This window comes from Gallus gallus, chromosome 12 (assembly GCF_016699485.2).
Source record: "Gallus gallus isolate bGalGal1 chromosome 12, bGalGal1.mat.broiler.GRCg7b, whole genome shotgun sequence".
NCBI lineage: Eukaryota > Metazoa > Chordata > Aves > Galliformes > Phasianidae > Gallus > Gallus gallus.
This window is the reverse complement of record NC_052543.1, coordinates 8,513,605-8,540,787: the sequence shown is the minus strand read 5'-3', so window position 1 is coordinate 8,540,787 and position 27,183 is coordinate 8,513,605. Positions and strand designations below refer to the sequence as shown.

Genomic DNA, 27,183 nt, shown 5'->3' with positions numbered 1-27,183 from the left:
TTAGAATTGGTAAGTGTACATAATCACCTTAAGTTAGATCCTCAAGTAATGGCCATATTTCATAAAGTCATTGTAATAGATCATTGTCATAGAAATACAGATAGATATTTAATTATAGCAACAAAAATGACACCCTTAATTCTATATTTAACTTCCCTTGAGTTTTCAAAGAGCAGAACATAAATGAAGTAGTCAAAATGGCACGGGCCATTAGCTTTTCTGTGTTACAAGTCTGACATGAGATCCTTTTGTACGTTATGACTATGATAATAAAATTGGACAATGAATTTATGACTTCTTCAATGAAAATTACAATTGTCCAGTAACTGAAACAGAGGATAGATAGATAACTACAATCTTGTGTGGAGGCTCAAGGCAACGTTCAGAAGAGAGGCTGAAAAACAAGTGTGAAGGGGTGCGGAAGAGGACACTGAGATCAAAGGCTTTCTCCAGGAGACAAGAGCAGAAGTCAAATGGAGCATGTAATCTCTGCGTTATGATGACCCTGACTGGAGAAGAAGCGCATGAATAGAAGCAACTTTTGGCTCTGTTTGGATGAGCACTTGCACAGGCAGTTATTGCCTACATATGGAGACTTAAGTGCTCTGCTGACATGTAGGGGATGAAAAGTTAACGGAGAGAGCTTAGAGATGTATATAAGGGATGTTAGAACCTGCAGTAAAGGATTTCGATTGCTCACATATATGAGCCTGTGCCTTTGGACACTGCAATCCTGTGTTATTTAAATGGTATCTGTGTATAACAGATACACATAAAATTAAATTAAAAAAATATTGGCTACTGTTTTTTAGTCTTTTCACTTTTTTCCTTAATTTACTTGATCTAGTGGGAAGCTATAGAAATTTGATCTCATTCTGGGACTACTCTTGTTTCTCTGGTAAAGTTTCAATCTTTAGCAAGCTTCAGCCATTCGGCTCCTGCCCATGTTTTTGCACCGTGAGAATGTGATACAGGCAGTGTCTCAGGCTTCAGAAACCACCTCTTTAAAACTGGAAGAAATAATCTTGCCAGTAGTTCTGCTGAGAAAAGATGAAGTGCTGAGAGTAGGCAATCCCATGACTCTGATTTTGTTTGTACCTGCCAACTTCACAGTAGTGGTCAAGATCATATATGGGGAAGGAGCTCTCACTTTCCTGCAACTGGGAAATTGAGGGGGGACATCAATTACCTTCAGACAGTGTGCCCTAGATTTTCCAATCTGTAAAGCATGTGCCACTGTTAGACAGAAATAAGTAGATTGTACTAACGATTATGAAAACAAAGAGAGCAGACGTTGATTGGTGGTCTGCCATGAGATAAGAAAGAAATTAACAATTGGTGGAGACTACACTTCAATTTAGCAGATATCTGTAGCTGGATATCTGAAATGATAAAGATGAAATAGCAGTCCACTAAAGTATTGACTGACAGGGGCAATACTCTCATGGACGGGTAAGAGAACCTCATCCTGAAATCAACAAAAACATTAACTTTGTTTCAGTGGTTTCTGTTAGTTTGTTGTTGGGGTGGATGGAGGGGAAGGGCATGGCAGCTGGTCAGATGCTCACTGCAGCTCTGATTACCACATCATAGTAAAACGCAACACCTGTAACTTTCAGTATAAATTGAAGAACAGACTTTGTTCTTTTCTTCCAGAGTTATCAGTTTACTCCATGTGAGAGCAGTTTTCTTGCTCAATTCCATTAATTTTCTTCTCTCCAGTTCTTACCATTTGGGAAGTACTTGCATTATGAAGGTAGTTCAAGATAACAAAGGTAAAGTGTAGGGAATTGGCTTTTAGTATGAATAAATCCTTCATGATTTATTCTCTTTTCCTCTAAATAAATATATTCCTCAATTTCATTTGTTTGAATGTTATTTAAAGAGCATATCTTTGTTGTATCTTGTGGTGATACGTTTTACCGGTCAATTGCAGCTTTAACAGTTTCTTGTGACTCTGATGAGTGGTTAAATCTTATCAAGTTGATTACTGTCCCATTATCTCTTCTGTAATGCAATATAGGGTAAACAGAATTACTGTTTACACTTCCTGAAAATAGTCTAATCTAGCATTACCTTATGTTTTCCCATTTTTTTACAATCAGGTCATAGTGGCTGATGACTGAATATCTCTTATTTCTGCTTCAGGAACTCCATGCTTCTAATTGTTCTCATGTCCTTGCATTGTTTCTATTCATGCTGCATTTATTTATTTATTTGTGAGAAAATAGATCAGTTTTTCAAATTTCAAATTAATACAATAGCAGTATTTGGCACAATTCTGATTCTTTCAAACTTTTATTTGTTAGTTAGATATGTAGACTGTTATATTATGCTCTTGACTTGGCTTTTGTAGTAGGAAATAAAGCTGAAAACAGTTCTGCCACTGTCCCCAGAACAAATGAATACACGAGGACCAGGTTCAATAAAATACATCTAAAATGCATTTTCCTCAAATTTTAAAGCACACACCTGTAGGTGCTTGCTCCCAGTTATGAAGTAGAAGTGATTGAGCTCCATTTCTATTTATGTTTGCTTGTGGTTTCCTTATTTTTTCAAATGTAGCACTAAACAACATGAATTTTTGTCAAACTACGAGAGACAAAGATGCTGCTGGAGTGTTATTTCCACAGTTAAGAAGAAAAGAGAGATCTGGAAGGAATAAAGGGAAGCACTGGAACAAAGGCAATAAGTAATGTTAAATGTTTTCTAATATTATTTTGAATTTCTTAAATTTAGAATAACTTAATAACAACAAAAATGTGTATATGTTTTATATTTTGTTTTCCACATCAGTACATCATAGGCTAAGGAAAATAGTAGACTGCAAAATTTCTATTTTGCATTTATTTTGTTTGTTTAGGGTATAATTTACTGTTCCTTAAACAAAGAAACAGCCATTAATTTCACTGAGCTTTTCACAGGTTCTGATGTATGGTATGCTCATAATGAATTACAAATACTTTATTTTAAAAGCAGAAAACAAACAAAAGTAGATCAGCCAAAAGTGAAAGCAGAAACTTTTGAAACCTTAACTAAGAGGTTATGCTACATGTTGCTATAGTTAAACTTTACAACACATTGCTTCTAACAATGCTATAAGGTATGTCTGTTAGCTAGTTAACTCACCTGATCTGGCTTGCTTCGTTTTATGCTTAATGACATCCACCTGTATCATGACACCAAAGACGACACAGATGTTCCTGTAATCAAATTGAAATGAGAACTTTTATCAGCTGCAAAGAAGTCTGTCTTAAGTGTATATTACTGTTATTATCCTGCACTTTGTGTTTCAATGCCAGTATTCTTTGGTGTCGGGAATTAATATTATCAAAGAGTTTGGATTATGTGACTGTGAAGTTGTATGGATCTTGTTTCTGCTATTACAATAAGTGGTTTAGCTGTAATTTTTTTTCCCTTTACTTGAACTGCACATTATATTTTCCAATATAATTTGGCAAAATATTTCTTTTCAGAGCTCTACACCAAATGGTGTTGTCCATACTGGGTATATTCTGTTCTTTGGCATTAGTATTACTGACAGGCCCCCACAGATGGTCTACTACTCTGAGGCAGGCTTTGATTAATTTTGCCACAAATTTTATTGCAAGCCTAAATCATTACAATATTGTTGCAGCTCGAATGTAAATCAATGATTATTCCTTGGAAAGGGAATTCGGGGTCAGGCTACTGGTCTTTTGTCAAAATAGTTTTGGTTCTTGCAAGCTATCACGAGGCCTGTAGCCTCTGCTGGTGAATGAGTCACAGAAAGAGAAATCAGAACCTGATGTTCTTGTCTTTTCATACAGAGAGTGATGGAATGACATGGTGTTTAAAAAACAGACAGAAACTGACACTACTTCTAACAAAAGTCCTGTCATTACAGGGCTGAGACAGAACTGGCATTAGCAATACAGAAACATCTCTGTAAGATACTCTTATCACAAACTAATCAAAATTAAGCAATAGATTTTGGAAGAGGACACTTGTGCATTGAAGCATTCAGTGTGGTGAGCCATATTTAATAGTGTTTATACATTTTCTTCCAGATGCAGACTTGCTAACTGTTCAGGAGCAAAAAAGAGTGTTTTCTGTGTGCTTTTTAGATCAAGTTAAATTATTTGTATACAAAACCATGTTTCTTCCTGTCAGGTGTCTCCAAGGACTGTTCTTCTATCCACCATTTCCATGTTTTTAACAGAAATTTCTTCAGGTAAATATGCCACTTTGAAAAGCAGCTGAAGTTTGCACAGAAAGTACTTGCCCCATATTTTAACTGTTATAGCAGTATGTAGATACAGTAAGACTACATCTCTTCCTTGGGAAAACAAACAAACTACTGTACTTTTAGTGTGATTTGCATTCTAGCATTGTTTTGAACAGTTGCATCTCTGAGTAAGTATTCACAACTGCAAAGCATTTAAACCAGTTTTGGTTAATGCAGATACAGCAATGAAGTGATTGTTAGTTTTACATGTGATCTGTTGAAATCAATTTCATTTGACAAAGTTTAAAATTGAAATTTCACAAAAGCTGTTTTTCTCAGTAACGTGTAGGCAAGAGAGGAGTAAGATTATAGTAAGATAATGACGGCTTTGAAGTGTTCTTTAAAAACATTGTCACAGCAGTGAGGTTAAGAAAAGGCAGGTAAAACACATTGTGAAATTCTTTATAGGTAAAGATATGAAGTTCCATTGAAACTAAGGACTGAGGATGATCGCTTATAATAGCACCAAGAGCAACTAAACTCATGGAAAATGCAATATGAAGAAGAGGGGAAAACAGAGAGGGGAAAAAAGCAATTTCTATGATGAGAAGTCAAACCTTTACAAAGGTTTCCGTTGCTCCTCTTGATACAAAAATAAAATACGATCTCAGGAATAATTTTTAATGCAATTCATAGTTTTCTAATTAAAAAAGCTTTCATGCTTTAAATAGCAGCTAATCTCTACATGCTTTTTTAATATGGAAGCTAATATGGATGTCTTAATTACTTTTGCACATAACCCAGAATAGGGGTTTAGATTTCTTTTTCCCGTATACGTATGCGCCTTCAGTAAATGGACTTGAGATCCCATGTTCTCAAGCACCTGGCTTTGAGCATTTCTTGCCTTGGGCGAGCAGCGACAAGGAAGCAATTTGTCCTCTGCAGCTTTACGCAGACAGAGGTGTATTTTTAGGCTATCTCACAATGAGTAACGCACTTTCCTTTCAGACATCTACAGGGTGGGGACTGGAACCCACGGCTGTGCAGTGAATGGACAGAGGCGAACGCTCTGAGAAAGCTGCGGTACGTGAGCCGCTGCCGCCAGAGCTCGCTTGCTGCTGCCCCCGGCGGCAGGCCGCCCGGCGCTGCTGAAGCCCGGCTCCTCGGGAATGCTGGGAATGTTGAGTCAGGGACTGGCAGCCCAGCCAGCCGGGCTCGCAGCTGACTGAGGGACACTCGCTGGGGGACAGAAATACGAGGGACAGGAGCCCGCAGCCCCCCCAAGACAACAGCGGGGTCCCTCTGCCGCGCCCCGTGGGTGCTCGGCGGCCCCGGCTCTCCCTGCTGCCTCCTTCCTCCGTGCAAACGAGATGTCAGCTGAACGTGATGTTGTAAAATCCATGTGAGGACGGAAGACAGATGCAACGATTTGAAAGGTGAGAAGCTTGAGTGAGAATATGGCTGTAATGCATTGCTGTGAATGTACTGTGATCAAGGATTGCTAGATATTGCTTTCTGCAACTGTCTGATAGTTGAAACTGGAAATGAAATTGCAGAGGCTTCTTATATTGCCTCAGAAATGCACGGTAATAAATGGGACCAAGTGCACATCTTCTGGTAAGAGAGTGCCTCTCCCTACAGAATCGTCAGCCAGAAACCTTTCTTGCAATTTTTTCCTAAAAGCAACCATAGGAGTCTCTTTTTTTTCTTTCTTGCTTTTTTATTTTGTGTGTGTGCTCTCCATTTAACAGTATTATTGCTATTAAAGTTTTCTAGAATATAATTGCTAGGCTTTAGAAATTCCTGGCTTTATCTGTGAATGCTGGGTAATGTTTGGTGTTTTAAAATTGTGTCAGGGGAAAAAAAAAAAAAGGGGGATTTCTGTTCTCTTTTAGTGAAGGCAAAGCAGAAATAAACAGGATGTTATTTTGCAGTTATATAATTAATGAATACTTCCAGAGGTTGCTCTTTTGTGATGCTGTGTGGTTTTTTGTTTTTTAAGATCATTTTAGGTAGGATAGGAGTGATGCAAATGACTCAGTCCACGCACATATTCACCGAGGGTACACATATATTTTGCTGAGAGCACCGGATAGAGATATGATGGAGGTGTTTTACATATACATATGTATATATTATTAGCGTGTGCTTGATTTCTAGGCGGCTACCTGCTAAGCCCGTGATGGATGGATGGGAATCTACTCCCTTAGCGGCGAATTGATTATTTCCCTTTTGATGGACACCCTGGCCGGCCACTTGCGCTGGCAGACACAAGCTCGTTGCAAATAGGCACAGCCAATAACTGCAGCCAAGAGGAGGGCAGATCCCACTTGTCAGGGTTAGTTTTCTGGTCGGCTTTTTAAATCAGTGTTTTCGCTGAACTATTTGTTTGTTTGGGATTTGTTTTTTTTCCCTTTCTTTTTTTTTTTTTTTTTCCCTTCTCGTCCTATTCCCGCGCCCCGGCCCCGCTGTGTACACCTCGGCTGCCCCTTCCCGGCAGCCCCGCCGGCACCAGGCCCTGCCTGCCGCCGCTCCCCCTCCTTCGAAGGGCGGGGAAGGTCCCCCCCACCTCCATTAAGCGCCACTTCATTTCCCTGTGGCGACACTTAGGACGGAGACGATCCTCCGCCTCTCCCCCGCCCGCCTGAGGGAGGATGCTGTGGGGAGACATTACCGCTCCCCTCCCGCCTCGGGACAACTCCCTAGCGCTGCCCCAGAAGCTCTTTCCAGCCCCGCAGGCAGGGATGCGCGGGATGGACCCCCTTCCCCTACGACCACCGTCCCGACTCCCTGACTCGGCTCCTTGCAAACAGCTGTGGCAGCGCCGCGCCTCACAGGGACCCCTGTGGCAATCTGCTGGGAACGTTGCCTTGAATTTTAATAAGAGAAAGCACTACCCCATGCCCCGCCACCACTCAGGAGAGAGGCTCCATTTATCTACCTGACTCACGGCCGTACGAGCCGTCTGTGAAGAGCAGGAGGAGGAGGAAAGGCGAGCGGCCCGGCTCCCTCCAGCACCCCCAGCGGGGCCGGGAAGCAGCGCCCGCTTCGCCCCTCCCTGCGTGCCTGGTGGGAACGCCCCGATGCTCAGCGCTGCTCGAGGGCGGAGGCCGGCGCGCGCTTCCCGCCGCTCCCGGCGCGCGGCAGTCCGGGGGGGGTCTCCTCAGCGCCCCGCGGCTGCCTCACAGGGTCACCGTGCTGGTTGCTCGGAGTCAGGCAGTCCCCAGCTCACTGCTGGTAGGGCTGGGGGGTGTTTTCTTCACCTGCCCTGTGGGAGAACGAAGGGTTTTGTAGCCCCCGTCCGTTTGAGCAGTGCCTGTCCTCATTTCTTCCTTCCTTCCTTGAGCACGAAAGGGAAAAGATGCCTTTTTAAGATCTGCTTTTGCACGCGGGCAGTGTGCGATGGTAAGTTACTCCAGTTTCCTTATGGAATACGTGTGTGCGTTGGAAGGTTTCTTCTGTAACAACTCAACCCAAAACGCAAGGCTTGGCTTCGTGCTGGGGTTTGTGCGTGGGAGCTCCAGATCTCCTCAGTGCTTTGGAGGAACCTCGCCACTGCTGTTGGTGCTGTGGTGTCGTGAGAGAGTAGGTGCTAAAAGCGCCGGCACCAGCAGACGGCTGGAACACGTGCTTCTGGAGGTGGTGCTGAGGGGAGAAAGGCTGTTTCTGTGCTGGAGGAAAGTGTGCTTCGGCAGCCAGCTCAGCTGCCGTTACCCTCCTCTAGGTCCCGGTTTAGGTTTTGGGGCTCTCCAGCATAAAGGCGGGTTTATGAATAGAAAGCATATCCTGTCTTGAAATAAAATGCATCTCTTTGATCAGTAGGTGTTTCAGTTCCTGTACTGTTCCCCATTCTTCCCAACAGTGAAAGAGAAGGTTGGCTTGCTGAGACATCTTGTCTCTTCCATTCCTGGGTGAAATTGGTTCCTTGCATTAAGAACTGTTCATTTCTTTGGTCTTCCTTAGCATAGGTCTCTTTTTATCTTTTGGCGATCGAGTTCATTATTAATGTATCATTCTCGACTCCCTTTGGAGGAGACCCATCTCACCACTTCTCTCTCCTATGAGTTCCTCAGCTCCCCTAACTTGCTGATCAAATTCTGATGAATGATAGCATAAGATGTAATTTTTCATGGTAGTAGTCCCCTATATTTTGCATGCTCTGGGGGCTGTAGGTGGGAAGGGAAGGGAGTGGCCAACATTCTTAGTAGCAAAATATCAAATGAGATCATTCAGCCATCTTGGAGTGAAACCTTTAGAGACCTAGCTATTTGCCAGGCCTGTTTTTGTAAGGGATTGCTCAGTGTGATTTTTCTTGCTTTGGGAAGATTATTCTTGCAGACCTTTTAGGGATGACTAACAGAGAAGTGTGGGTTGTTCACCCTTAAAGAGGGCGAGGCAACCAGCCAGTGTATGACTTCCAAGGCAACATATGCTCTTCCACCTGTATCTCTTATGGTGTTTGTTACATTTTTATCCACTATGATGCATTTGTTATTATTATTATTATTTTTTTTCAGTTAAAATTAGATTGTAGGAGGCCTGGGGTATATGTGGAGATGTTTATTCAGATTCACCTCAGGAAACTGTTCTGGTACTGCAATATTTTTGTAATGTGACTGCTCTTTTATTTGTGACATTATATTTGTTTTCTCCAGGTTTATGATTGCTTTAAAATAAGTTTGCCAGTTGCTGTTGTTCTTCGGTAGTCTTGTGTGTACTTACCAATAATGAGGGATTCTCAACTTATTTTGCAGTGTTTGTAGAAAATAAGACAGTACAAAGTCCAGGAAAAAGGATAAGAACTAATTTAAAGCAAATATAAGATTACATTTTCTTTTTTGAGGATTGCAGCTGACCAAAAGAGAGCTAAGAAATAACCTGTAAAATTCTCTAAATGAACTGGACGTTGTCTTTTCTTGAGGGTGATACTTGCAAGAAAATCCAAATGCAGATCAGCTGAAACATCAATTTAATCTTTTGCCAAAGCACTTGGTTTTTAATTGGTTGCACTTATTTGAATGTAATGGTTTATATTAAAATTATTCTGCAATCGTAATAAATAGTAAGATAGATTTATGACTGCTTGATGCTTTCCATATGCAAGGTATGGCTCTCCTCACCACCGTTACCCAGCCCTCTTCCTTCCAGCTGAACCCATTTCCTAGGTGAATGATGTGGGCTATTTGTGGCAACCAAGAAAGCTTATGAACAAAGATATCCAGTGTTTTTGTATAGGAAAACATGAATATCTTTCATGAATAGATGTTGAATAGATGTCTATTTCATGAATAGATCACTAGTTTGGTATTCAAGTTTTAATATTGCTTTCTTGGTTGTTGATTTCAGAGAAATATTATGATTCATTTAGCGATGGTGGTTTTGAAATTCTTGGCTTTAGAATGTCTTAAATAGCCAGCTTTTGTTTTGTAGTAGTTGTAACAACCCCAGCTCTTTCCAGAGAGGCTGTCAGGTGCTGAGCTCTGACCCAGAGGAGAACAGTAGCAAAAATGTCCTGGCACTTCTCTGGATAAGGTTCCGTTACAGAACCTAGAATTCCATCCTGATGTTACAAGTGCAAGCTGTGAAGTGGACATGAAGTGGAAGTTCAGAAAGTGGAAGTTTAATAACACTATGATCTCTAATTTGTAACAATAATGAGTGGTAACTGTAATGTCAGGGTTTCTATTTTTAGGCTTGCATATATAACATGTCTTAGAATTTGAGGTATACTTAACAGGGTCAAGTAGTGATTGGATATGTGAGAACATATTACATTTTGGATGTTTATAAAAGCCTATTTTTTTTCTGGAAAGTTTTGGATCAGGTTTTCGAAAGGTGACATCAGTTTTTTAGACCACAGTAAGGGTAGCTTAAAAACTCACTTTCACAGTCTGGCAGGAAATCACTAGAGAAAGCAATGTATGCAAACTCCACTAATGACTGCCTAGCTGTCTATAATGTGCAATCTTTTTCTAAGGAAGTCAAAGTAGTATAGAAAAAGTCTTTGCTGTTCCTAAATTTAGTTTAGCAGATCACACATTACACAGAACACTGGTAATATGTGGTATGCTTTCCCTTCCAGTAAGTAGTTCACTTGGTTTGGATGATGCTTTATTGGCCATATTTTTCTACTGACTTTGAGAGGCTAACAGAATGCTCTTCGGTGATTGCATTCCAATTTCTAATGGAGGTTTATTGTGTCCAGACACAGCTCCCCTATTTGGCATCTGTTTGGATTGTCTATTCACAAAAATAACAAATTAAATGGATTTGGAGACCTTAGTACTCTAATTCCCAGAAATGGATTCCTTCTTGTCAAATAGGAGTTTGATTGTGTTGGATGTTGTTTTGCTACTGTTTCAGTTTTCAGTATTGTTAACTAAGCACTTCTCACGGCTAGTAAAATTAATTTACAGGTAGTTTGCTGATGTGTATTTCACTAAGTCTGTAATATATGCAGAGTCTGAATCCTTTATTTTTAATAAGAAGTCATAGACTGTATTTCTGTGATCACGTGGACTTTGATTTAAACACTTTTTTTTAGTAATACGTTATTTTCCTCACAATATACTTTTGTTAAAATTTCAGTTCTTACAATCTATGCCTTTGAACAACTTGGGTTAGTAGACAAACATGATACTGTAAATTTTGATTGTTTTTTTATGCGTGAGATACTGTTGCTCTCAGATGCTTCTCTGGAAGGCAGGCTTTGCTTTGTCAAGCATGCTCATTTTTGGTGGCTAAGTACTGGCAGTTGTTATGTGCCTTGGCTTTCATTTATATATCTCTTTCACAGGCCTCATTTAAAATCTGCTTAGGTGACGTGGTTCTCCTTATTTTTTTTTCCTTAAGAAAAGCAGTGGTGATAGCATCTGTCATCAATGTGAGATGTTCATAGCAGAAGCCTGGAATGACTTCTCGCTTGCACTTGTGAATTGGAATGATTAGGCTTGACTAAGGGTTCAGTGTCAGTGCAAAGGTGGAAGATCAGATCATGTGAAGTTGTTAGTGGCCAGAAGTGGCTGGGAAACTGTTTTCAGACTTTTCTGGGAATAAAGAAAAAGAGAATTGTAGAAGTGTATTGCTTTCTAACAGTTTTGGGGTGCTGACTTTCTGCTGAATGAGTAGTAATGTAGTAAATCACTTGCATCACCTGTAGAGCCTGCATTCCTTCGGAGGACTTTGATCTCATGTGACTGAGGCACAGCCACTTTCACTTTTTGGATGTGATCATATGAAGTGTGTACCCTTCCATCCTGGTGGGGAGAAGAGATGTTCATTACGTTTTTGAATTCTGATGGCTTTGAAGAATGCTGGATGCACAGATAGATATATACTTTTTAATTTATAGTAGAAATCAGTATGCATATCACTACTCTCAAACACAAGAAATGTAAAGTACAGAGTGGTAAAGTTGACATATCTCCCAATATTTAAGGATTGACTACTATCTAATCCAATTTTATAGAAAAAACAGGAAGTTATGCAGTAGTCTTATCAGCTGGTCCTATGGCTATTCTGTATTTTCTTATGAAAAAGGGAGTTTTGTGTGTGTGTGTATATATATAAACATACACCTTTATCCTGTAAATAGGTAACATATGGAACACTGTGTTTAATAACATTCAAGTGAGTAACCTTAGCAAATTCAATTGAAAATAATCCTTTGTGTAGAAGCATTTCTGGTTATTTCTAAGAGGTACAAGTTTGAAATCCATCTTAGAGTAGAAAGTATTACGTTAATGTAAATGTCAATATTTATAAACACACCTAAAATGAAATTAGGCAAACCTACAAGTTTAGTTATTCAGTAATTCAGTCAATTTCTTTGTAAATTATTTTCAGTTCTTAGGCTTTATTCCTATGACAAATTAATTGCTGCCTTTAATATGCATTTGGTATTTGTAGTATGTATATGTTATTAGATAAACAGCCTTATGTTTCAGAGTATTGGAATGAATGTTGACAATATAGATTTTTGCTGTTGCATGAACATACTTAAGTTTTTGTACATATTCTACCATTGTGGCCTTAATTCCTTTCCTTTTTTTTCTTTTTTTTTGATGGGTGTTTGACATTATTAATACTTCTGATCCATCTGAACTGTTGCGTACTTAATTTATAAGGAAAAATTCAATATTGTGACTTTTTCTTTTGTCATTCCTGATTGAGTCGATTCAGTGTCTTTTATTGTTAATCATTTACAACCTTGTTAGTGAGTGTATATATAACAAAGGGAAAGGAAGATACTAGGTGATACTTCATGTGATTCTGTTTACAGAATCTTTCATGAGAAGTAATGCAAGCATAAGTATATCCAATTTTCTTTTTAAAGAGTAATGTTTCTGAAGATCTTATTTGTATCACTTGAAGATTAAAGACTGTCTTTTCATCTTCTGAATTCAAGGAGCTCTTTCTGCAAGGTCTAGGTAGAGCAGCACAGCAGCTCTCTGTACTGGTTCCTCATTCCCAAATTTTTGGAGTAATTTTTTGCCTAGCATCCTTTCTTGTATGATGACATAACAATATAACACACATCTGCAATAATATTCTCTTTATAATTAAGTGTTATTTATGCTCCCAATGGGCTCCATTAGTTCTGTGGAGGTAAGTGGGGAAAAATAAATGCAAAAGATTATATGAAAAATTAAAGGTTTCTGTCAGATCCACATCTTGGTGTCATTAGTGTGTCTACAATTTGAAGAGCTGATTTTTGAATTATGTCATAATCTTCCTCATGTGTTTGAAGAAGTTGGACTATAATTCTCTGTCAAGGATTCAGATTTCTTTGCTCACAGACAAAGCAGAAGTGTGGACCAGATAGAAAGTTAGCAATGTGAAGTTGCAAATGTGAAGTGACCTACTTGCTGCACTTTGGCTGCTCCAAGGCAAATGAGATTTCAGCTAAAAAAAAAAAGGAAGCTTAGCTGTTTGAAGCATATATACATATATATATGAACGTTATTTCTGACTTAAGTTTTGTATATTTTTTCCCCTTACCCCACTATTTTCTTTACTTTTTTTACACAATTATAAAAATAGAAATTTGAGCTAAATTAGTTTTCCTTTTGATTCTTTATCTGTATTAATAATGTATTGCTTTTGAAAAGTGCACTTTTTTAGTATGCTTACAGCTGTCCCTTATGTCTGTCTTGAACTTAGTTGTTCTCTGCTGAAGAAACTTTAAAAACTAGGCTTTTGTCCCTAAGTACTAACAGATTGCTTAAAAGGGGAAGAAAGATGGTGTTTCTTGCCATTCTAAATTCAGAAATAATAGAACAAGATTCTTCTTCTGATTTTTGTTAGAAAACTTCTAGATTGTCTTGGCTTGTGCTTACATTTAAGCACAGGCTTCTCAATTGGAATAGAAAAATAATTCAATTTGTAAGGAGCACAGTGTTTCTGTGAAGTGTTACACAGTCACAAATACTCGCCTCGCCTGTTGAGTTACCTGTGCATCCTGAGAAGATCATCATGGTGCATGAAAGCTGAGAAGACTCCAACAGTAGAGATGCTTTCAGTGTTCTGGAACGTACATGTTTCTGTCCCTTATTAGTTGTATATTTTTTTCCAACAAATTTCTTAAGGATCTTAATGTTAAAAGCTGCAGAGATCAAACTGCTAACAAAACGTTGATGTACTATCAGAACTGTGAGCTTTGATAAACTGAATCTTACATTGCATCTTCAAAGCGTTACTTTTAACAACACTTATTATGTCAGTACTTGTAAAACAATGGATAATGCCAAACAACTCTGCTTCTTTTCACTGACCATTAAATCAGAATGAACTTGGATTTTTGATTGGATGATGTTTTGCTGGGCCCACTGTATTACTTTTCATTGTCAAGTATTGGTTGATACACGACCCTATAGCTTTTTATCAAAATGCAATGTGGTGTCTGTTAAGATCAATGAAAATTAGACCTGATAATTCTGACATGGCTTGACTAAAAAGTCATTTTTTAAAATCCTGTGATCTATATTCAGGTCTTTAATATGTGATACATACACAAAAGAAGTCTTAAAATGCTCACTTCACTGAAACATCTTAGAGGCTCCAGGAATACTTTTTTTTTTTGTCACATGCAGGAATGCAGGAAAATATTTTAGTGGAAGTGTTAAAGAGAAAATTTTAAGAATTTGTATTTCAGCAAGACAGAGTGAGTTTAAAGTTGAAAATGCAGTTGTCAGTTGATGTAGTTTAAATAATAATACTTATAATAGAAGTCCATTTCTAATTCGTATTTAACTGATTTAAACCAATTTTAATGTCTGCAATGTTGTAATAGGGAAGTCAGCACCATGAAAAATGTACCTTTAATGAACACTAGCCTTATTTTAAAGTTGTGAAACATCTATGAAAGAGAATTGTAAAGACGTTGGTTCTTTGCTTAAGTGTTCTAGAGGGTAAAACAGTTGGCAATCTGGCTAATTCAGTCAGAACAGCTTGCTCCTCAAGGTATTTAATACTGCATTTGGAGCAAATATTTCCATTGCAGGAGTTTCTAATTGTGTGATGAGTATTAATTAGTGTCCCTGTGCCCAATAACATTCGATTTCTTGACAGATTTCCATGTTTATCATTAGATGTATATCCAGCAGTCATTACTTTTTTCTTCATATACTGTTTCTGTAGTAAGAAATAGAAAGGAAAGCCAGGCAGATGTGATAAGCTATTCCTGCAAGATGGGAAATGCCACGTCTTTCATTTTGCATTAATGGATCTTGAGGGACATCACCAACTGGCACGATCAAAACATTCTGTAGCTAACTTTATACACAACTGCATGTACACTGTTTGTCATTTACTGACTACAGGATGAAGTAGTGAAATTAATGCTTATTGATAATTAAAAGGAACCTAAATGAAGATATTACTTTTTATATCGTGTATATTTTATTTTTCAAACTTCTCAGGAATAGTAGACTAATGGGAAGAGTTAAGTGACGTTATTTCCTATGGTTAGAAAAGTGGGAGGAAAAACAAATAATTTCATCAATCTGATAGTGATAAGTAGAGAAAAATACATTCCCCTTTTTGATAAAAACAATATAGGTCTTCAAAGAGCCCCATATTAACTAGCATTTTGTCCACCTTTTTCTTACTGTACTGAAATAAAATATGCAGTAATGCTCTGATTAAAGAAAGGAAATGTACTTAAAAAAAATTCTCTGTATGTACTCTGTATCAGTTTTTTTTTTTTCCTCAAGCCATCACATCTGATAAAAAGCATGCAAAGGAGAAAAAGATTTTTTTGAGGATGTGTTAAGCCCTTTTTAAAACAGTTGCCTACCAAGGTAATCTAAAAAGATCTGCCAGAAATGTCTCTGCCTTTTGATCACTACTTTAAATACCTGTGTATACCTTGGCTTTTGTGTACAGCACAGCTGTTTGTTGTGATAAAAATTTTGGTATGTATGTATATACATATATATACACACTTTGTTTGCCAGAGCATTTACGTTTATGGAACAGAACTTTTTCTGTGAATCTTCTACCTTATGTGGTACCTCAAAACGTGAGGAACGTGAGTTCTAGTGGAGAATGTATCTTCTGCATCATCTCTTACTTCTTCTATTTTGTTGTTTTCAGTTTATATTTTGGGAGCTGTATATGACTAAACAGTTTTTGGACAGTTTGGAAGCCACTGAGTGTATGAAATTATCCATCTGAGATTTCTGCACTGAGCTGTCACTCTATATTATTTGGGGAGGACAGCTGAAAGGGAAAGGCTCTCCTAAAGCTTTCATCAGTATTAAAAATGTTTGAGACCTTGGCTGAATGTGAGTATTGGCAAGTAGTTGTACAAAGCTATTAAGTATTTGGCTAATATCCAAACTTCCTGCTGACTTGGTGCCTCTGGCCAGAGGAGACATAGAAACTCTAAATGAGGCCTGAGCTTTCGAAGCATAAATTGTCAGGATGTGTTTTTTTTTTTTTTAAATATTACATGATCTACATTATGGCAATTACTCTGGGCCTGCTATGCCTGCCTTTGAGGACAGTATAAAGATATAGTGATGCAATGTCAGAAACTAGTTCCAAGTTCAAATATTGATTTTTTCAATTGAAGATGAGGAAACAGGAACCTTTTGCCACTGTTTAAACAAAAGAAATAAAAGTTCCAACCAACCTAAACTCCAAAACTAACAAAAACAACACAACTACCATCACCACCAACAAAAGTAAACAGAAGGAAAAAGTATCTTTTTATTGTTGATGAGAAATGATTTCCTGTTTTAATAATGAGAAGAATGATTTCTGTGCAGCTAAGATCTAGTTTTAGTAGTCAGTGTGCTTCCTGGGCACAATGTGAATACTTGCTTGTATTGTATTTTTGTCATGGTAATAACTGATGAGTAAAGGTCAAGGTGTTTTGTTGTCTTTGGCCCTGTAACTCTCTACACTTGGCATTTTCCAGCATAGAACAGATCATTTTTTTTCTGTACATTTGCTAAACCTGTGGTGGAACAGCCATGCTGCCTGCTGTCCAGCACCTGCCTGTTTGTGAGAACTTTCACGAGAAACTGGTGAGAATTTTGTATGCGCTGTGGCTGCATGTAGAAAATTGAACATCTAATCTCATGCTGCCATGTTATTTAGACCTAACATCTTACAGAAGAGACATGAGATGTAATAACATATTGTGAATTTTCCAAAGTGAATGAAGAAGGAATTTCTTAGTTCCATTAAAAATCTATTCTGACACCTCAAGCTTTCATCTGAAAAGATCCACTTTCCATTCTTTTTCTCAACCATGGTGATTCACAATGTTTAGGAAGTAGGCAAAATTGCTCCCAGTCTATTCTGAGGTTCAGTTACAATGCCAACTCTTGACAGACGTAATGCAGAAAATTCTTCCTTTGAACTTGGTGACATCTTTGACAAAATTCATCTTCTTGTGGGAAAGGTCTAGAAATATTTAATAATCAAAAAACAAATGATTGGGTTCTGTGGCAATATTTCAAGGAAGCTATAATTATAGAAAACATACAAGTAATGCTTTTAGGAAGCACATGAAATGTGATAGATAATTTAGAGCAGCCATCAGGAGGTGCTTTAGCCTAAAATAGACTTCATTTATTTGTTGGGAATTTCAAGGCTGATGAGAGTATAAGGGGTGGGCTGTCAGGGAATTTTTTTTTCCCTGAGACTGAATGCTTGATTTTCTGTATGCTATTATATATGAGGCCTGCTTTAAAAGTAGTGTCTCCTACTTTATTGTGTTGGTCTGTGATGTCGGGGCAGATGTTGGTGATAATGGCAGTAGGGCTAAAACCTTCCCACCAATATTCCTTTACATTTTGGTACTGTGTGGTAGATGACAGCAGTCTGAAAAAATGACATCTGACATGGAACTATGTATGAAACAAAGTGAAGGAAGTGAATTCCTCCATATTGAAAAAATGGCACAGTGTTGACATTCATGGATTCTTACTGAATGTTTATGGAGACTGAACAGTGGGTGATGGCACAGTGAAGTGGTTGGAGATGCATTTCAGCTGTGGTCATGGTGACAGCAGATCACCTCTGCTGATATGGCTTTTTATAAGGACGGCATGCACATGCTGGTTTACCGCTGGCAAAAATGCATAGCTAACGATAGTGCCTATGTCAAAAAATAGTCTTTTGCTTTATCAGATAATGTTATTGTGCTCTTTGTATATGTTGTAATTTCTGTGGAAATAAATAGGAGATTTTTTTTTCCAGTGTGATCTGTGTAGTTCACAATGCAAAATATTGAAGTCATAGTAGATGATCTTGAGTCATACAGATATACTTCAAAAGTTACTTTTTAGTGTAAGAAAACATGGAGATGGAATTGAGCATCTGCTTTTTATTTAGTGTACTGTCAGTTGATTTGTATTTTGAAACTCAAAGTCATGTTTTTAATCATGGTAAAAAGCCTTCAGAAGCTCTGCAGTCTGTCCCAAACCAGACTGAATGAATCTGGGGGACACCATGTGGTGTATGTGTGTGTGGGATAACCAGGGGATGAGGTGAGAACTGGGCATGCTTCTTGTTTGCTGGCATCAGTAGTATCTGCAGTAGTTTCTTATGCTAAAGTAGCTCACTTGCAGGACAGATATTTTGTATCAGATATTTAGAAAATAATGTATCTATAGGTAAAGAGGATGCTGTGAGGGAGTAGCTAAAGATTACTGGATTTAAATGGATGCAACCTTCACTCTTCCTCCAATTATCTGTAAAATAAATGATATTAGATATGGTAAATGAACACCAATTAAATTAATACAATCCATTTCATGTATAGTAATAGTAGAGTGTTTGAGAATGTAAGAATGTTTGATCCACATCTATCTGTTTAAATAAGTTGTGAAGATAGTCCTGTCAAAAGTAATATGATCTACATGGGGGGGGGGGGGGGGGAGGGAGAAAACTGTATCAGGCATTCCTTCTCTAAATGAAAACCTAGATGACTGTCATGTAATCTTTTCTTGAGAAGGTGATTAATGACAAATACTAGCAAGCCATTACTTAATTCGATAAAGAATGTGTTGTAATACTGCATTGCAATAGTTTAGGAGGAAATATTCATTCAAATTAGCTTGGTTTTGTTAATTTTTCTTCCTAAAATGTTTTTACTGGTTAAAGCTGAGCTATCAGAATGTTGCTTTCTTTTAAAAACCTCTTTATGTATATATCTATATATCTATATAAAAGAACTTCCTTTTAAACAGCCTTTTGAAAATGGAATACTTGTTTTTGGTAGTCCTTAATGCCAACAGCAGCTAGTGTATTCTCCTTTGTGTAATTCCACATGGTCAGTCCCTTAAGTCTAATATCATTCCACTTACCTGCTAAAATGCTTTTTTGGGTCCTTAATGCAACATAAAGCTTGTTATAATAAGCCAAAATGTGAGGATATTTTTAAGAAAGAAATAAGCTTTTTTTCCCCCTGTATTATGCTTTTTAGTTTGTTAGCAGAATGTATTATAAATTTTATGCTCAAAGTAGTTACTTAAGTAGTTAAGATATATGCTCTTTACTTTCCTCATTCTAAAATTATTTTCTAAGACGAGGGAAAACTTACTTACTTTGTAATATCTTTTTGTCCTTCCTAGGTATCTGAATTGGAAGGATTTTTTCCCTACTGGAAGAATGCAGTGAAACTGCCAATATTTCTAGCTGGAATTATAAATTTAATTTTCAACTTTAGTCTTACTAGTTTCTTACTAAACAGTACCTCAAAGTAGAAGAAAGATGTACGGAAGTGCAAGAACAATCAGTAACTTAGAAGGAAGTCCCTCCAGGTCTCCTCGTTTGCCAAGATCTCCTCGCCTGGGCCATAGGCGAACAAGTAGTGGAGGAGGAGGAGGAACAGGTAAGACGTTATCAATGGAGAACATCCAGTCCCTTAATGCAGCCTATGCAACATCTGGACCAATGTATCTGAGTGACCATGAAGGTGTAGCTTCTACTACTTTTCCAAAGGGCACAATGACTCTTGGAAGGGCTACAAATCGAGCTGTGTATGGTGGTCGAGTCACAGCTATGGGAAGCAGTCCTAATATTGCTTCAGCTGGACTGTCCCACACAGATGTCCTTTCTTACACTGATCAACACGGAGGTCTGACCACATCTTCACACCATCATCACCATCAGGTTCCTTCTATGTTGAGACAGGTTAGAGATAGTACTATGTTAGACCTGCAGGCTCAGCTTAAGGAACTACAGAGGGAGAATGATCTTCTCAGAAAAGAACTAGACATTAAAGACAGCAAGCTGGGATCCTCCATGAATAGCATCAAAACTTTCTGGAGTCCTGAATTAAAGAAAGAAAGAGTATTGAGGAAGGAAGAAGCAGCCAGAATGTCAGTTCTTAAAGAGCAAATGAGAGTTTCCCATGAAGAAAATCAGGTAAGTAGTTCTGAAAGTTTCTTTCTGTTAATTCACAGCTAAGTACTTGATATTTTACTTATAATATTGGATCAGTATTGACAGTAACAAGATTTTATGTTCTGTGTGCATTTGGCTGCTAAACAGTAGAAAAGGACTCTTACCAGAATCTGAATGCCGCTTACAGTTTCCTTCATGCAGCTTTTTTTTTTTTTTTTTGCATTATAGCCAAAGAGAACAATCATTTGTCACCACAGTACTTTCTTGTTTTTTTTAAGACTTTTTTTTTTTGGTAACAGTCTAAATACACTTTGCAACCTTTTCTGAGGAGGTGAATGAACTGTTTATCTAGAAGTATAAACAAACACCAAGAAGCATATTTTGTATGAACTGTATAGGGATTTAGCTCTCTAGATTTTATTTTTTTTAAGTTAAGAGAAGGTGTGATTTTTAAATTCCCAAATGAAATCTTTTATGATTCTTCATGTTACAGAATAAAGTTTAAGTGGTGTTTTCAGCAATGCTTCAGTGACCTGTCTTAGAGAAAGTCTATCTTGTAAATATGTACTTCAAATACTTCTATTTGCAACACAATAATCTTTTCCCAAAACTATAAAAATGTTAAAGCTGCATTGTCATACTTCATGAGACTATTTTATTTCACAATGTTATATAAAACAGTGGCATTGAGTAGATAAAAAATTATCATATTTCTGTCTCCACATACTTCTTGGCTGCTGGTCTTATTTAAAATTGCTCCTTTTCAGACCATCTGTTAACTTTCCCCAGACAAAAACACAATCCTGTGTTTCTATCACTTCCAGATTCCCAATCTAAACTTCTTCACTGGCTGGCAGACAGCAACAACTGATTTTTTTCATTTACTTCTCTGAGTTTCTGATTACCATTACTTCTCACCAAACTTTCCAACTCTTAGATACATGACATGCTGTGGAACTAACAAATTTGGTCCTGAATGATAGCGATCTGACTAACTGGGTCTTGATCAGAATTCAATAGAGTGAACAAATGTATTTTCTTGTATAAGTAGAGTGTTTAGACTGACAGTACAAGGTAATGAATTAATAGTGGACGAACTAGGATGCTGCTGGAACAAGTATCATAAACATTTATTGGAGATTCTTTCAAATTTTCAATTTCAAATTTTTGCTGATTAACCTTTCTAATCTGGAAAGTTGGAGTCAATTAATAGTAGAGGGAATATTCTAATACATTGCCTTTTAGTAGCCTTTCTTAGGGAAGCATCACCCTAATATCCTCCATTTAGAGGTAACATGATGTTTGGAATCTGAATCTAGTATTTAAAGAATTTAAGTAATCTACCAAAGTGGTTATGCACACTTTTTGAAAGCTACTTCTTCATCTTGAAGGGAAAGGGAACTAATAGCTGTTACAAGTCCTATTCACTTGTTTGTTTCATGGAAGATTATTTATTTGTATTTTTAATGAGTACTCTTATCTTTCTTGTGAAGATGAACCTAGCAAAAGACAAAAATAAGGTATTTTACAGTCTCTCATGTTTTTTTCCTGTAAGAAAGTAACAGCATAAAAGACTAGATAGGCCTGAAAGTCTATCTAGCCTAGTGTAACAATGTCCAAAAGTTCACAGAATGAAGTAAGTGTATGGTGAGTACTCCACTGAGTACTCTTTGAAACATATACAGTTTGTGTGCCCAACTCTCAGGGGACTTTTGAGTTAAGTGAGCCTGCTTTTGGATCTGCGTAAAATTCTAGTCTCTGCAACCTCTGTTATCATAGAATGGTTTGTGTTGGAAGGGACCTTAATGATCATCCAGTTCCAATCCCTCTGCCATGGGAAGAGTAGAACAGGCTGCCTGGGACCCCATCCTAGCTGGTCTTGAATGCCTTCGGAGACGAGACAGCCACAGTGTCTCTGGGCAACCTGTTCCAGTGTCTGTTCCAGTCCCTTTGAGTAAAAAATTTTCTCCTCACATCTTAGCTAAATCGCCTCTCTTTTTAGTTTAAAACCATCCCTCCTTGTCCTATCGCTATCAGTCTATGTAAAAAAAGCGAATCTTTCTTCTGTTTATAAGCTCTCTTTAATACTGGAATGCCCACAGTGAGGTCTTGCTAGAGACTTCTCTAAGCTGTACAAGCCCTACTGCCTCAACTTTTCTTCATAGGAGGTATGCTTCAGCCCTCTGGTCATCTTCGTGGCCTCCTCTGGATCTGATTCAACAGCCCTGTCTTGTGCTGGGGGCCTCAGACCTGAATGCTGAACTCCAGATGAGGCCTCATGAGAGCAGAGTAGAGGGGGACAATCACCAACCTCACCCTGCTGACTACTGTTCCTTTGGTGCAGCTTAGGATGCAGTTGGCATTCTGGGCTGTGAATGTACACTGTTAACTTGCATCACACTTATCATACACCAAAATTTCCAAGTCCTTCTCTGCAGGGCTACTTTCTATGAATTGTTCTCTCAGTTTGTAGACATATCTTTTCATATAATGTAGACATTACCACAAACTAGGTGCAACAACTTGCACTTGATCTTGTTGAACCTCATTAAGTTCTCATGAGCCTACTTTTCAAGCTTGTTTAGATCCCTTCGGATGACATCCCATCCTTTTAACGTATTGACTGTAACACTCAGCTTGGTGTCAACAGCATACTCGCTGAGGATATACTCAATACCACTATTCACATTATTGATAAAGTTATTGAAGAGCACTTGCTTCAAGGATGGACCCCTGGGAGACATCGCTTGTCACCAGCCTCCATCTGGACATAGAGCTGTTGACCACAATCCTCCAGCTGTGACCATAAAAGCAATTCCTTATCCACCAAATAGTCCACCCTTTAAATCTGTATTGTTTCAATTTAGAGATAAGAATGTGATATGGGACCATACCAAAGGCCTTGCAGAAGTCGAGGTAGATTATACAGTCTACTGATGCTGTCACTTTACCATAGAAGGCTACCAGGTTGGTGGGGCATGATCTGACTTTGATGATGCTGTGTTGGCTGTCACAGATCATGTCCTCTTCTCACATGTCTTTTTTGAATAGTTTCCAGGAGGATCTGTTCCATGATATTCCCATGAACATAGGTGAGGCTCACTGAGTTGTGGTTTTCTGGATCTTTCTTTCTACGTTTCTTAAAAATGGAAGTGTTTTTTTCCTTTTTCTGGTCAGTGGAAACTTCACGTGACAGCCATGACTTTTGAATATGGCACCCCTCACGTTGTTCTTTTTGAGACAGGAGAACGTTAGAATGCAAGATACTGAGATGACACAAAAATCTTCAACAAAATTAATTCCAAAGATTGTTGTTTTTGACACTCCGGAAACAACAAAACAAAATAAAAAAAGCCCACTAAAACTTATCAATTTTACTTGACTGGTTCTTATATCATGCATTAATTTTTATCAGTTAACATGCTGTTTTTATGACTTTAAAAACTGAATTATATTTACTGTGATGTCATTTGAATAAACTATATACTGAGTTGCATAAAATAATGGCCCTTATCTCAGCTTATAAATGTCTTTAACACTATGTAATTAATACAAATATGAGTCATTGCACACAATAAACAGTGGCTATTTTTGTGATGTGTTTTTATGATGATGTTGGAAATAAATGGTGAGTTTGATCCATTTTATTTTATTGCCCTACAGAAAAACAGGTAATGTTAAATTGTTTAATGTGTTCTTTGAAAGCATATTATAAATTTTGATGTTCCTTTGAAGTTTAATTCCTGCCCTGATACTGCAGGAGTTTTAATTAATGAGAAGAGAAACGACAAAAAAGATACTGAACAGTTCCTCTGAGAGACTCAGAGGTTTGAATACAGAATTATTCCTTGAAGTTAATTTTATGTGTCTGTAGCAGTATTAATAACTCATAGATGCTTAAGTTAAGAGAACAGCTGATAAAATATTTTAATTTAACCAGCACATAAGGGAACAAATATTCATAAAATCAGAGTTGCAACTTAGGCCAGTCAATTATATTTCTCATACTCTTCATTTTTACTTTGTGACAGGTATTTAAGTAGAAAACTAAAACAAAATACACTAAAACATTTTGAAATGTTTCCATTCTTTGTATTAAACTGTACTCCTAGTAAAATCTTTACCAAACTAGCATATATTTTCTAAAAAATGATAAACCATACTTACTTTGCTTTCTGATATATGGCATATTATACAAAGGAATCTTGTCATTTACCTGCACTGTAAAAGAAGAGACAGTAAAAGATATTTTCTATTTCACTATCACAACATTGTATTTATGACGCATGGAAGTATGCTTTCAGATGTTTTTAAATTCAATGTTTTCTGCATGTTCATTTGTTTTATTTTCTGTTTGTCACTGTACTGTTGTCTCCTGCTTTATTCAGCTTATTTTTCAATACCTCTCTGTTAAGAGATACACGCATGCTTGCAGACTTTGATTTCATTTTGGATGTTATCATCATACTTTTCTTCATTTAAAGTAATTTACCCTGATGGCAATTTAGGTAAGTGCAAAATATTTCCACTTCTTATTTTTAAACAAGAAATGGTACTGAAGTGTTTGTATAATAGATTAAACAGTAATAATTGAGTGAAACTTTACCTGAAGATGGAAAGCATAGTGAAATGGAAGGACATAGTCGTGTCTTTTTTTTTGATTATGAATATTGAAAAAAGTTTTTGTCATGTGTGTATGTGGGGAGAGGAACTCAAACAGCAGGACTATTCTGATCATGAATGAGAATACATATTTAGTGTACTTCACTCTCTATTATACTGTGCCAGAAAGGAGACCAGTAGCTGCCCAAGGGATTTTTGGGAAAGCTGCGACTCAAAGGATGCTAAGAGTGGAAGATACTTTTTTTTTTTTTTTTAAACAAAGCATTTTAAAATGGCACTTCTAAATCTGAAAAAGCTTGGAAAGTACTGAGCAAGATAAAGAATATGGATGTGCTCAATCGGTGTGTGTGAGTGCTTGTTTACTATTGACTGAAGCTTTTTGGTGGTATTCTGGTTTAGAAAACAATGTGTATATATACATGAGTTAGTAGAAAGTAGCACTTATTACTGTGGGATTTATAGCACAATGTAATAGTTGTTTGAAAGGGATAGTAAATTATATTTTTTGTCCATTTTTGAGATGTAAAGAGATCTGAAGAAAGCGAGTGTTGATCTTATGTTCTGTTCTCCCTAAAAAAGGCAAGGAGTATGCATTTTAGTTTTTTCATTACTCAGTGATCTTTTGGAGTTATTACTGTGTGTACAACTCAGATGAAGGAATAGTATTATTAGATTTCAAATAAAAGCTGTTTTGTTAATCATGTTAGAAATCAAGTTGTTGAAAGGCAACTTAAACTTACAAGGCTATGAGTAAAATACTTGCTTTAGTCAGCTGGGTTGCCTTTTTGCTCACTTTTTTTAAAGTGCAAAATGTAACTCATTCTCAGTTGTACCAGTGCCATTTTTTTTTTCCAATTACATCTGTAAGTTTTAGAAAGTGTCTGATAATAATTGTTGGTAAGTGTTCCTTATAAAGAAGTATAAGCAAAGCTAGTCATGTTTTAAGGACAGGTAGATTGATCATAGGAAGGAAACAGACCTTCATTAAAAGGTGTTCAGAAATGCATTATGCTGTATCACTCAGGATTGTTCAAAGCTGATGAGACATCATAATTGTATCATGTTATCACATCGAATGTCTGATTCTATGAAGAGAGTTGCTGCTCCTATGTGTTCTTTTTTTTTTGTGCTTTAATGACGATGATCATCTGCCACTGAATTTGGTAATTTCATCCTGTTAAATTTCTCTTGCAGCTTCAGACAAATACTGTGTTCTATGTCCCCCATTGTGATGTGTTTCCAAGTATGGTTCTGCTGCTCAACAGTGATTATCTGGTGTGTTGCTGTGTGGGTCAAACCTTTTGTAGAGAAGGCAGGATTCTGATGGGGTCTCAGAAGATCACCACTTCAAAAAATACAGATCTAGCAGAAAGTATGCTGGGATAAAACTACCTTTTAAGCTATCCTTGCATTAGGCTTGTAGCGTTGCTTGAAGATACTCCTTCAGTAGGTGCCAATAAGCCATGTATCAAGCATGGCATCTGCTCTTGGCTTTAAAATAGAATGAATCCAGAAGCAATTGTTCTAGTAGAGTGTTTTAAGCTATCAGAATTCCCTAAAGGAGATGGAGAGGGAGCTAACTGTATACTGTATATAAACTATTTTGAGTTCTATTGGAATAATAAGAGTTGGATGCATCATACAATTAGTGAACTGTTTGATAATGCAGTACCTTATTTTTGATGTAAGGCTTAAAAATCATAAACTATCCTGAAATAGTTAACTAGACATTTAATCACACGAACAATACAATTTCTTACAGAAATTGTAGGTAATGCTCAAACATTATCCTTGGCAAATTTCTTTTCCGTTGATCATGTAGGAGACTGCAGTTTTGTGCTTTTTAAACTTTATTTATCTTCTGTAAGCTGGTGTTCTTCCAGCTTTCAAACCTTTAAATCTGAAAAATGTTGGGGATGACTCTTTTCAGAATTTTCTGTCATTTGAAGTGAGGAAGAGACAGGGGAGGAAGTAGTGAAAAAATGAGTCACTCTTTTTTCATTATGCATTCTTACTCCTTTGCTATTTTAGATGTATCTCTCATTTTGGATTTTCAGGTTTCATTTATAATTTTCTGAGTTGTCCCCAACAGCTGCTAGCGGTTGATGCCATGTTCAATTAGTCTATAATAGGGAATTTCATCTTCTATGTTACTTTGGAAAAACATGATCCTTTCGGGTATGCTGTGGAGCGTTATTTTTATGTATGCATATAATTTAAATTTAAACCTGTATGTCACTTTCTAACTTTTCCATTATGCCTTTGAGTTCATCAGATGTGTTCCGGAGTGGTGGCTCTGTTGCAGGGTGGTGGGAGTGTGTATGTCAGTGAGAGGAGTGAAGGCATTATGGTGACTTAACCTATGGTTGCTGATTTAAAAAAAAAAAAAAAAAAAAAAAAAAAAGAAATCTGGATATCTACATATTCTAGAGCTGTGCCTTATTAACACTGTGCAGGTTCAGATTCTGATCTGCTATTTGCTCTGTGTA

General features: G+C 37.4%; 2 protein-coding genes across 15 annotated transcripts in view; one reads left to right on the top strand and one right to left on the bottom strand.

Annotated features, from left to right (window-relative positions):
• The window catches only part of CCDC66 (coiled-coil domain containing 66), a 41,124-nt gene extending 33,883 nt beyond the window's left edge, over positions 1–7,241 (bottom strand). The window contains exons 1-2 of the mRNA XM_015293403.4: positions 7,149–7,241; positions 3,130–3,203 (exon numbers count right to left, since the gene is read on the bottom strand). The gene's annotated coding sequence lies outside the window, so the exon portion shown is untranslated. The remainder of the gene's footprint in view (positions 1–3,129; positions 3,204–7,148) is intronic.
• ERC2 (ELKS/RAB6-interacting/CAST family member 2) overlaps positions 5,311–27,183 on the top strand; it is a 426,293-nt gene continuing 404,420 nt past the window's right edge. For all 14 annotated transcript variants that reach the window (XR_003077468.3, XR_003077467.3, XR_003077466.3 and 11 more), the window contains exons 1-2: positions 5,311–5,643; positions 19,297–20,092. Coding sequence is in view for 2 of the 14 variants with exons in the window: in XM_040646769.2 (XP_040502703.1) it covers positions 19,436–20,092 (657 nt within the window). In the remaining 12 variants the exon portion in view is untranslated. The remainder of the gene's footprint in view (positions 5,644–19,296; positions 20,093–27,183) is intronic.